Source organism: Denticeps clupeoides, chromosome 7 (genome assembly GCF_900700375.1).
Source record: "Denticeps clupeoides chromosome 7, fDenClu1.1, whole genome shotgun sequence".
NCBI lineage: Eukaryota > Metazoa > Chordata > Actinopteri > Clupeiformes > Denticipitidae > Denticeps > Denticeps clupeoides.
In genome coordinates, this window is record NC_041713.1 from 10,229,533 (window position 1) to 10,241,654 (window position 12,122).

The 12,122-nt window shown below is 43.1% G+C and overlaps 1 protein-coding gene across 13 annotated transcripts in view; it reads left to right on the forward strand.

Moving 5' to 3' along the window:
* maptb (microtubule-associated protein tau b) overlaps positions 1-12,122 on the forward strand; it is a 38,442-nt gene that overhangs the window by 14,185 nt on the left and 12,135 nt on the right. For 3 of the 13 annotated variants that reach the window (XM_028985570.1, XM_028985575.1, XM_028985576.1), the window contains exons 2-5: positions 4,097-4,234; positions 5,641-5,709; positions 7,421-7,441; positions 11,060-11,109. In XM_028985570.1, the coding sequence (XP_028841403.1) occupies positions 4,114-4,234; positions 5,641-5,709; positions 7,421-7,441; positions 11,060-11,109 (261 nt within the window). In that variant the 5' untranslated portion in view covers positions 4,097-4,113. The other 10 variants (XM_028985571.1, XM_028985572.1, XM_028985573.1 and 7 more) reach the window with 10 other exon arrangements.

Sequence of the window (12,122 nt, forward strand, 5' to 3'; positions counted from 1 at the left end):
GAACATTTAACAAGTGTGTTCAGTTGTCTGATGGCCCGTGGAATGAAGCTATTGCACAGTCTGGCAGTGAGGGCCCAATGCTTTGGTATCTTTTTCCAGATAGTAGGAGGGCGAAGATTGCATGTGAGGGGTGTGTCCTTCACAATGCTGGTGGCTTTCTGAATGCAGCATGTTTGGTAAATGTCCGTTATGGAGGGAAGAGAGACTCCAATGATCTTCTCAGCTGTCATCACTGTGATGCAGCTGGTCAGAATGCTCTCAATAGTCCTTCTATAGAAGGTGGTGTGGATGGGCTTTCCTCAGCCTCCGCTGCTGGGCTTTCTTGGATGTAGCAAGGAACTTTGTGTTCTTGACAATCCCCACACATGATCTGTTGATGTTTAGTGGCGAATGGTCCCTCCATTCTCTTCTAACATCAACAATCATGTCTTTAGTTTTGTCCATGTTCAGTCCTGATGAGTCCCACCACGGTCGTGTCATCGGAAAACTTAATGATGCGGTTGGAGCTCCTGCATCGCTGCACAGTTGTGGGTCACCAGGGTGAACAGCATTGGACTGAGCACACAGCCCTGAGTGTGGTGGTGCTGGAGATGATCAGGACAGACTGGGGTTTCTCAGTCAGGAAGTCCTTATTGTCCAGGTAGGTGAGGGTTAGATGCAGAGTGGTGGTGATGGCTTCGTCCGTGGAGTGGTTCGGACGATGGGCGAATTGCAGTGGGTCCAGGGTGGAGGGCAGCAGGGTCTTCATATGTTTCATGACCAGCCTCTTGAAGCACTTCATCATGATGGGTGTAAGTGCAACAGGAAGATATTCATTGAGACTTTTTCATCACAGCATTGCTCAGTGAGGCCTTTAGACTATCACGGACACCCTGCTTATTTTTCCCCTTTTTATTGTTTTCCCCGATGTCCATGTGTCTTTTCTGGCACACTAAAAGACAGAAAAGTACAAAAAAGCACTATCGTCGAAACAGAGAGGCTGCTTTGACAGGTGGGCACAGTATAACTTGAGTTAAAAGAACAATGGAAACTACATATTGTGATGCACCGTCCATGCTCCTCTTAAAAATGTTTTAGACAACAAAGGATACCACTGGCAGCCAGAATAAGCAGAAAGATGCCACTTAACATATCAATCAATCACAAAGAGACAGCTGGCAGTTTATACAGATAATACAATCAGTGACTCAAATGCAATTTAAAACATGGAATAGTCTGAAAATGGGACATGTATAATAGCAAGGAAGACCTTGGTGGATAAATGGGGTCAGACCTGAAGGTCTGTTAACTGGGTCGCTCATTAGTGGGAATGGGGAAAGGTGTAGAAGAAACATATATTTTTAACAATGTGAGGAAATAGAATTATGACACGGACATAACCAAACCACCAGCTGTTCAGTCAGACAATGGAGGTGTATATGGGTGTGACCTTCCATACTGGTAACATTTTTTATGGAACGTCATGATCTGTTAGTTGCAGCTAGGTGCAACAAGCACATAATATGCTAACCAGGACCTTAGTAAACTCCCACTTCTAGTGCATGTTCATTTGAGGGCGCTGCAGGCTGAAGGCCATGTCAAGCTACAACAAATGCAATTCCACTTGTCTTGTCTGCAGACTGGATGACAACCATGTCTGGATACTTCGAATTTAACAGCACCAGATCTCTCGCTCGCTCGGCAGAACAGGAAGTCCCCAGTTTTCACTTTACACTTGCTCCAGCCACAGATATTCAGTTAAGAAGCACACACAAGGTCTTGTCTACTGGGATTACAGAAGCCCATGGCCCGTGCAGATTTCTTAGCATTTATAGACACAGTATGTACCATCACACAAAAACAACAGAGCAGAAAGGGAGGAGGATATGTCTGCTGCAGCCAGAGATCCCCTCCTGTCATTAATCTCTGCCTCGTAACCGACCCAGTGAGTTCATCAGCCGTCTGATGACCCTGCAGTCTGCTCATGGCCCCTTCGGCTACATGTTGCTGGTTAAACTCGATCTCGTTGCATAACGAATGGAAAGGCTGATGGGATGGCAGATTCCTCAAAACTCTTGGCCATTAGTTAAACATGATAATGAAGCACAGAGCGCATGAAATATAATTATGCATTGAGACGAAAGAGGAAGGAAATTCTCAGTTAATGTGCAAAGCAATGAGACTATGGGGGGGCATTAGGAAGTGTTTTCTGATTGGCCTTTTATCTAAAAATAGAATAAGCTTTGGTCTATTTCCTCATATGTAGGTTCTGGCAAAAACTGCATTTCCCACAAAATTGTGAGACTACGCCTCTTCATCTGCTATTTAAAAAATGATATATGCATAAATACACAATCTTAATGGAGAGATTAAGTCTTTTTGGAACAAGACGAGTCTGCAATCAGTTGGTCTTTAAATTGATAATCGTGTGACATTTTCCTTGTGGCCTCAAAAGAAAATGTCTCCAGAAAGGCAAATGTTTTTTGTATTGATTTATTGTCCTCCTCATTGAGACTATCCTTATCATTGTGCTGGTTATAAGGGCAGGGTTTTGGGTAAATGTGGACAGCTGACATTTCCCCGGTGACCTGTCTGCACCTTCTAGCATCGTGTCACCGTCAATTTATCTAACTAGCTGCAGTGCATTTTTTGTGTACGTAACAAAGATAGGCATTCAAGGCCTGGAAACACTGGTGTAGAGCTTGTCATTGTTGTCAGTGTTAGCTGAACTGACACTGTCGCTTCAGCTTCATTGGTCCAAAGATTACATAAAGCTTATATAAAAGGCTGGTGCTTCTGTGTGTGTTTTGTTGGGGCTACAATACCCTCCCTGTCTTTTAAAAAGGGGGGCATGTGAGATGCCACCACAGATAAGGAGTAACAGTGACCTCTATGGACTCATGTGGGCACTAGGGGCCTTTGGTTTTTCGCTTTAAAGCTCTAGAAAGAACATAACTTGAACTTAAATTACCTTTATTGTCTTTATATAAATGTACGGACACACACACACACACATAAAAACTACTGACATTGGCTTCAAAATGTATGTAATATTGTATGACTGGTTAGTATCTTTGGTCAATACATAGTTACATTTCGTTAAAATAGGTCCATAATATACATTGTGCATGGGGAGTGTAAACTAATGTCACATCAACTATGTGTTCTGTATTGTGTGTATTATCTGTAGTGCATGCAATGTTGCCAGATATCGGAGAAATACCAGCCTAGAATCAATAGGAACACACACACATAACTGCTGAAACTGTTTGCTGGGGTGACTACTTGGATTTGGGTTCCTACCTACCCCTGACAAGCAGTTTTCCCTAAAACAATAAAGTTAAAACTCGTATTCATGGGTTAATCATCAGCGGACATCACAAACACAATCTGCTATTATTTCAGTATCATGTCCAGTAACAAACCAAACATACAGATGTCCAATGAAGTGACCACCAGTTGAATCCTAGTCCCTAGTAATGAACTGCTGACGAGACGACTTAGTATGAAACGAACCGGAGGGCCACCACAGCCACCACCACTGTAACAGCTAAAGCTTCCGGGGCTCTATAATACACTTTGGACATTTTTCGCCTCTACAACTGAGGGACTTCTTCTCTTCTTGGATAAATCATCACCAATCCTGCACTGAAAATAATTGCAGGCTCACTCTACATAGGAAGGGGGTCCCTCTCTGTATCTGTGTCACTCCTTTCCAATGTCTCTTCCTTTCTTTTTTTATCTCTCTCCTAGAGTTTATTTGTATCTAGTTTTTCCTTGTGTGCAGAAGGGTCAAGTGTGGGGTCAACTGTATGGTCTGTTAAAGCCCATTGAGACATACTGCATGTGATTATGGGCTATACAAGAATTAATATTGATAATAATTAATATGAACACAGTCAATGTCTTTTACATGGAAGTATATTGAAGTAAAATATATTAGAACCTAAACACTTATGAGTATTGAATAAAACTTTTTGTTGTGTGTATATCTCAGGATTCTATAAATCTTAATGAGTAATCATAACTTCAAACCAGCCACCCATTCATGAAAGAGCCCTCACTTTCTTTCCACTGCACTATCCAGGCCGCAGTACTAAGCCTCTCCTTTTTTCAGACTGAAATCTCCTCAGCATGATGAACTCCAGCGAGGATGGGCACTCGCCCCAATTTAATGCAAGAGAAACGGCTGTCAAGGACCAGGACATGAAGAATGGCATGTCTGCTGAACATATGGGAAGGGACCATTCCAAAGGTGAGCGGTAGAACCATCATAGCTTTTTATGTAACCCTTATAATGTATATATATACACACACACACACACACACACACACACACACACACAAATAGAAATAATGAGCGCTCGCCATGTCTAGAAATGATTACTAAAGCAGGGGTTTTAGAACACATATGTTTTGCTTCTAAAATTAATAAACATTGTAATTCATACAAAACATATTTAACAGACCAAAAAAATAAAGTGACCACCTTTAAGTTGGAATGATTTAAAGGGACGCAAATCACCCACTTAATGCATAAAGCTGCTGAATCCCTGCTGGAGCCCCTCCCAGGACACTGACCACAGGGTGGGGAATCAATCACACACACACAAACATACATCCTCACAATGGTGAAATATGGTGCCTTACTGTTTCTTCTTCGACAGCTCATTCATCCGGGTATTTGTACCCGGTTTCCACAAAAGAGAAAGCACACAAATTCTTTTTGACATAAAAAATTATCATAACACTGCAGATTTTAGATTAGTGTGTTGCTTGAGAAATTTTCTTTATGCATAGAAAATAGTTTTGGGGGGTTGGAAAGGCCGGGAGTTCACGTATAATTCCATGTGTGCGGATGATTTGGGCGGGTTAACATAAAGACAAAAGCTAATGTGGCAATGGAGCCTTTTTTTGAGAAATAATGCAGTGTAATCCTAGCATCTGGGTCAGACTCTCCTCTCAGACTGCCAGCACCCTGCAGACTGTTCCAGAAAACAGGCTTACTAACTAAATACATGGCGGCTAAGGCTGGTTGATAAATCTGAGCCATGCAACATTATTAGGGCTGTAGTAAGACTGCAGTTACACTTCCAATAGATTATGGCAGAAGCCATTTGAGTGCCGTTTGCTTGCTGCAGGGTCTGGATCATAATTTTGCATGGATCTGCTGTATTTCCAGTTGAAATCTGATAGGATCTCGCTCCCTGAAAAAAGTGTGTCTAAAGATCCCCTGACATGATAATTTGTTTTGCTTTTATATAGGCCTTAGTCGTCCCCTAATACTTTATCTGAAGTCTCTTTCCAAAATTCAACCTTGGTGTAGAATTACAGCCATTTTTAGTGAGTCCCACAATGGGATTTCCCCATGATGCGCCATTTCAGTGTCTGTAGCTTTAAATGCTAATGAGGAGGAGAGAGGTGGGACGAGGAGGTGAGCGGCCTGTAGAAGTGAGTGGGCATTCACAGAAATGACGTGAATGATGTAAAATTTCAGATCCCCTTTTCCCGATATTTAACTTGTCTTGCTTTCTTGTACCTAAAAATTATATAGACCTGATATTTATCATAGACTTTTCATATCTACCTCTGGGTTCCATTTCATCTACAGCCTGTCTTTAACTCTCTGTAACTCAAAGCACCCCCTTCCTTCTCATGTAGAAGGTACACAGGAACCAGACACTGATGTCATTCCACAAGAGCCCAATGAGCCCAAGAGTGCCCCCTCTGGTGAGAAGGTGCCAGTGGGTATGGACCCTGTGCATTAATTTGACAAACTCATTGGCTTTATGAATGAACGCCCTGTGGACATTTTCCTTCTGCCTTTTTTGCCGTTTGAGTCGCAGCCTTTGTTGCTTTGCCAGTGAGCCATTTAAGTGCTGTAATAATTAGGGGCTAAATTAGCGGATTATGCATCCTCTTGGGGGGTTACGTCTGGATGCTTTGTTCCATCACAGCTGTGCAAATCTAGAGATAAAAAATACCAACCCTGCACACAAAATTAGGCGCGGCTTCCTTCTCTGATTTTTTTGTTCCTTGTCATGCTTTGGGGCTTTCTCTTCTCATTGTGCCAGTGTGATAAAATCTCACATGAGGCTGACAGTAATCTCATTGGAGCCCATGTGATTGGTCCAGGTCTCAGACATAAAATTACATTTCCAAATTGATCTGTTGCCATCCCACCCATCTTGCCCATTGACTTATGTTTGACAATGGCTTGGCTATCTCCTGTCAGATCAATGGTAACGTACTTCCAACATCTTAAATTTACATTTACAGCATTTAGCAGATGCCCTTGTCCAGAGAAACTTACAATTAGTAGTTACAGGGACAGTCCCCCTAGAGCAACTCAGGGTTAAGTGTCTTGCTTGGGGACACAATGGTAGTAAGTGGGGTTTGAACCTGTGACTTTGTGGTCATCCGATTCATAGGCGGGTGTGTCACTAGGGTACCGCCACTCCTGGTGATAAATATTCTTTTAATATTTTGAAATTAAATTAAACTTCTTAATTAAACTTTGAAATCTTATCTTAATCAGATGTGTTTGTTTCATGGTTTTATGCTACATTATTACATTAATCTCAAGATGCAATTGGTGAGTCAGTCCTAATATATGCCATTATACATTATGATAATACATGAAATACATAACCAAATTTGCTATAAGGCGTGCCAAAATTAATTGTCTGTATATCAAGTCTCAGAGTATAGACATCAAGTGTATAGCAGAAGGTACAGAATTCTCTTAACAGTCGTATACATCTGCAGTAGTTTGATAGACAAGACAAGACAAGGTCGAGGCATTTGGACTAGCTTCACTCTAGACTGGGTCTGGAAATTGCTGAGACACAGGAAGAGTCAAATTGAGGTTTAAACGTAGGTGCAAACACTTTGCTCCTCTATAAGTGCCGGCAATGGAATCTGGCGTGTACAGAAGCATCATTAGTGGCTGGTTAAATATTTAATGGCACAGTAAAACGCAGACGGCGGAGAGACCTTAATGGTTTGAATGGGTGAGGGCGAAATGGATTTTAAGCCCCGAGACGTAATGAACCACTGGGCATGAGTCGCATTAGACACCCCGTCAGCCCCCTATCACTCCTTTGTAGACAAATCCATACATGCCAAGTAGCTTATTGTGGTAGACTTCTGAATGTGGGTGGCCAAGTCCATTGTGTAATTATATGTAAGAGCTGCACTGTAGAGAAAGAAGATAATGCTGCTGAACTCCAACACAGTAAAACAAATGCCTATTAAGGTCTGGTGCCCCCCCCCCCCCCCCCCCCACACACACAATTGGAATGGAAAGAGGCCTCATGTGCTGCTTTATTTCAGCTTTTCAGCCTTATCTAGAACTGATTCTCGTGCCAATGTGTTTTTGATGCTCACCTATCTCCTTGTCTTCCGTTTCTCTTTCTCTCTTGCACCAAATGTGATGGAGGGACAGCAGCCTCGGGTGAAGGTAAGGATTCAAATGCACATCTTTCCTCTCTAGTGCCGAAAGAAACAACAAACATTAGACATCCTTAGCAGCTTTGCTCATTAGCCCCAGTAGCCTCCATTTCGAGCTGCTCATTTCAAGCTAGCTGCTGCTGTTTGAAATCCAAACTGTGGACACGCAGATTAATGAGCAACAGAAAGAACAGTTTGACCCACCCCCTACGTTTTATGCTTTGGATTGACATTTGCAATAATAGCTAAATATTATAGAAGGTCAGACAATGTCTGTTGCAATAAATATGCATAGCTGGAGATGTATCCAAAACGTATGTACCCCAACTCCTCCCCAATATACAACAATTTTGCGAAAGTGTGAGCCAAAGATGACAAATGATCTTTGAGACCACCATTCCCTGAATTGATGGGCCTGTTTACAGAAAAAAAAAGTGACCGCCAATGCAGCATTGATTCATTGCCATGCCATATTCATCCTTCCTCATGGCTTTTCATGAAAAGAATGGTTTGAAAAAATGAGGATGAGTGTGAGTATTGTGTTGTGGATCCAGTGTATTCTGGTATTGGTTTTTCTCTGATTTCTGTTGTGTTCCTGATTATTTATTTGTTTGTTTGTTTATTTCACACTTTTTTTGAGTTGTCAGTTTTGTGATCAGATGGGCTGTAAGGTTCTTTTATAATTCATCGCCATTTGCAGATTGTAGTCTTTTGTTTTTCACGACAGCCATGGTTTGCTGGTTGGACATAGCGTTCAGCAAACCATATGCTTTTTATAACATTGCCTACAGCTGCACAGGTTTCGCTGATAATTTGGTGTGTCGTTGTTGACGAAGATGTTGTGTTGTGAATGGGCTAGTTGTGTGATACTGTGCTTTCGTTGTTTCTTTTCCTTGTTTCCCTTGCGTTTCCTTTCCTTTCCATTAATTTCCTTTTCTTATTTATTGGCTTCAAACATTTAATTTGATTGGTTATGAAGAGTGAGGGAGCATGAGTGTTGCTGATAATCCCTCAGTATTGTCTGTGGTTGTCCCTATCGTTCTGCTCCCCAAATATCAGATGGTATTACCACACCATCACCAGGACAAGGACAAGAGCTAAGTCTGGAAGATAACATTGGATGGACCTCCAACTCTCATAAATCTGATGGAAAAATGCCAGGATGTCAGGATGAAGACCTCAGGGCTGGATTAGTTAGTCCTCACCAATTTCACACCTCCTTGGGAACCCCGGGACCAACTATGAATAGTGAAGCAAAACTGCTGTCTCCTGAAGGATTTAGCAAAGAGGAGTATGAGACCCAGATGAGAAGCAGCATGTCTGATAAGATTTCAAACTTGCATAGTCCGTGTGGCTCAGAAGAAGAGGAGAAAAGAGAAGATGAGAAAGAGCAACGTGAGAAGGAATGTGAAGAAGTGGCTTTTAAACACAGCAATGGTTTGACATTTGTTCCTCATGAGAAGTCACAGGTTGATGTTAGTCCCACCAAACCTCAAAGTCCCACTGGCACAGAAGGGAAAGAACAAGATAAGGAGAAAGATGATGAAGGTGAGACAACTTGTGACTTGACAACATCTCTGGTTCGGAGCTCTGTCGTAGCTGATCTGTCTGCACAGCAAGATCAGACGTTTGAAGACCAAGAGGAATTAGAATTACAGAAGACCCCTATGAGCTCCGAGGAAGCCAAGAAACGTGGCCTGTCATTTGACTACACTGAGCCTCAGGTGCAGACCCCACCAAGATGGGAAAATGGAAACGAGAGCAAGAGCCCTGATTCCTGCAGGGCTGATCCTGGTTCTCCATTTTCCCCCAGTATCACCACAGAACAGACCCAGGAGGACCAGTCACCAATTGTGGAGCTTCAAGGTGACATCACAGTAGAGGATGAAGAAGACAAACAAGAAGAAGTGTTAGATGAAGAAGAAGAAGACGAAGAAGGAGATGGAGGACAGGAAAAAGAAGAAGAACCTTCTGAAGATATACTGGAAGCTTCTGGTATGTCAGGAGAAGCTAAACCAGAGGAGTGCATTGCTCCAAAGCAGGTGAAACTTCCATCCCCACAATACCTGGAAACCACAGACGAGGATCTCATTGCGAATGTAGAGGCTGCAAAAACTACCCCAGGGCTGGTTGCCAAGTCAGGGCCTGCTGCTGAAGTCAAACCAGTTGTGGTTGCCTCCACAGCTGCTCCCAAAGCTGAACTTAGTAACAAAGCTGCTCCACAACCTAGTGGTCCCATCAGGAAGACATCAGCTAAGAAAGCACCTGCGGTGGCCTCTGCACCAACTCCTTCTGCCTCCAAGGCAGCACCGAAACCTCGGGAGACGGCAATAAAAGAGGTCACTCCCACCCGGAAACCAAAGGTTTCTGGTGCCAAGGAGAAAGGTCTGTCTTCCGTTTTGTTCACTTTCCCTCGCTCACTCCCACCCTTTCTCAAACCCTCTCTTCTTTCTCTCTGAGCTAACTTTAAGCACACCACCCAAGTTTGTTTGAAGAAACTCCTTGTAGCTACCAAATAGACTTTCTTGCGGCGTTTTTCCCCCCTCTGTCTGTGTGTTGTTCTCTTTGTGGTTGTGATCATTGTTGACAGCTCAAGTCTCTACAGTCGCATGCTCCTGCTTGTTTCTGCATGTCAGTTATGCATGTGTTTGTTGAATGTGCCTCCTCACTCACTGTTGTGTCACACAGTGCATACAGGTGTCTCTTAAAATCGATCATTTGACACACACACACACACACACACACACTTATAGAGTGCATTTACACACATGCCAATATGGAAGCTTCCCTTCTACATAATTACTGAAAACAGCAGTTTAGCTTTCTTGCATCCAATGCTGTAATATGTGACTTTCATGATGGTGAAGTTATGCTGCATCTCCCAGGTACTGTTCCCCAAAATTATTAGCTGAACCAGATACTGTACATGTTCTTCCAACAAATAATCAGCTTTGTGAATTGTAGTTGTCCATCAGTAGACACCGTATGAGAGCATAAAAAAAAAAAACATTTCAGTACCTCCAGGACGGTATTCATAATGTATTCATAAAAGTTTTTGCTAATAGGAGTGAGCTAAAACGTCCTTTTGTTAACACATTCACATTCAGAAACAAGGAAGTATGTTTGGTGACATTTGGTTCAGCATTTTGATTGGTTTTATTGTTGCAGTTGCAACATTGTGAAGTCCTGGAGGGACTAATAAAGACATGATACACCAGGGAATAGGTGTTAGCTTGTGACTTCGTTATGTGTGTGTTTTCCTGTCCATATGTTTCTGTCATACACCTTCCTGTAGAAATGCAGCATACATTAAAGCAGGTCTGGTAGATTATTTTACACACTAAACCTAGAAACATATATAATTTGATAAATGGGATTTTAGCAGGAAAATGACAGCTCCTGGTCCAGTGGTTTGGTTCAGTATTTTGAGTAAAGTGCTACATGGTGTGGATATACTGTACAAAGAGCTATTCAGACCAAAACATCAAAACCAAATTATTCATATTGTCTTTTAGATTTGCAAATTGCAAATTGGAACTAACTAGTATATTCCAAATAGTTAGATAATCTAATTTAAATCTAAATCTGAACGTACTAACTTGTTTTCTTCATTGTCATTTGTTTGTAGTGAAGAATGGGGCAGGTTCTGGGAAGGAAGGAGCCGAAAGGGGGGCCAAGGTACAGTACTTACACTATAGCCACATACTGGTGCTCACTGGTACTGCGTTGCAGCAGACACACTGGAGCTACACTTTAAGACCTTCTGGAAGCCCACACTTTTTCCTTAGGACTCATATGAATACACATAATTCATTGTTGTCATCTTCCTCTGATTATCCGGGTCCGGGTGTGGAGGCAGCATTCCAAGTAGGGAATTCCATACAGCCCTCTCCCCAGCCACCTCCACCAGCTCCTCCAGCAGGACCCCAAGGCGTTCCCAGACCAGACTGGAGATATAATTTCTCCAGCGTTCCTGGGTTCCTGCCGGTTGGACATGCCCGAAACACCTCCCCAGGGAGACGTCCAGGAGGCATCCTGACCAGATGCCTGAACCACCTCAACTGGCTCTTTTCGATGCGGAAAAGAGCCACATCGAATGTCAGAGCTCATCACCCCATCTCTCCTGCTCCCTTCTTCCCTCACTCATGAACTCTCTCCCGACCCGAAGTTGGCAAGCCACCCTTTTCCAGTCGAGAACCATGGTCTCTGATCCTCATCCCAGCCACTTCACACTGGGCTGCAAACCTACCCAGCAAGAGCTGAAGGTCAGAGCCTGACAAAGCTAGGAGGACCACATCATCTGCAAAAAGCAGAGACGAGATTCACCTGCCACCAAAATCGACACCCTCCACACCACGCTGTGTCTGGAAATTCTGTCCATATAGGTTATGAACAGAACCAGTGACAAAGGGCAGCCCTGGCAGCGTCCAACCCTCACCAGGAAAAGGTCCGACTTACCGGCTATGCGGACAAAACTGATGCTCCTCTGGTACAGGGACAATGTACAGGGAGCACCCTCCCATAGTTCCCCTGGGGACACGGTCATAAGCCTTCTCCAAATCCACAAAACGCATGTGAATTGGTGGGGCAAAATCCCATGCCCCGCTCCATCACTGGTCCACAGTTCCACAGCCAGGACGAAAACCATATTGCTCCTCAATTCGAGACTCAACTATCGACCGGACCCTCCT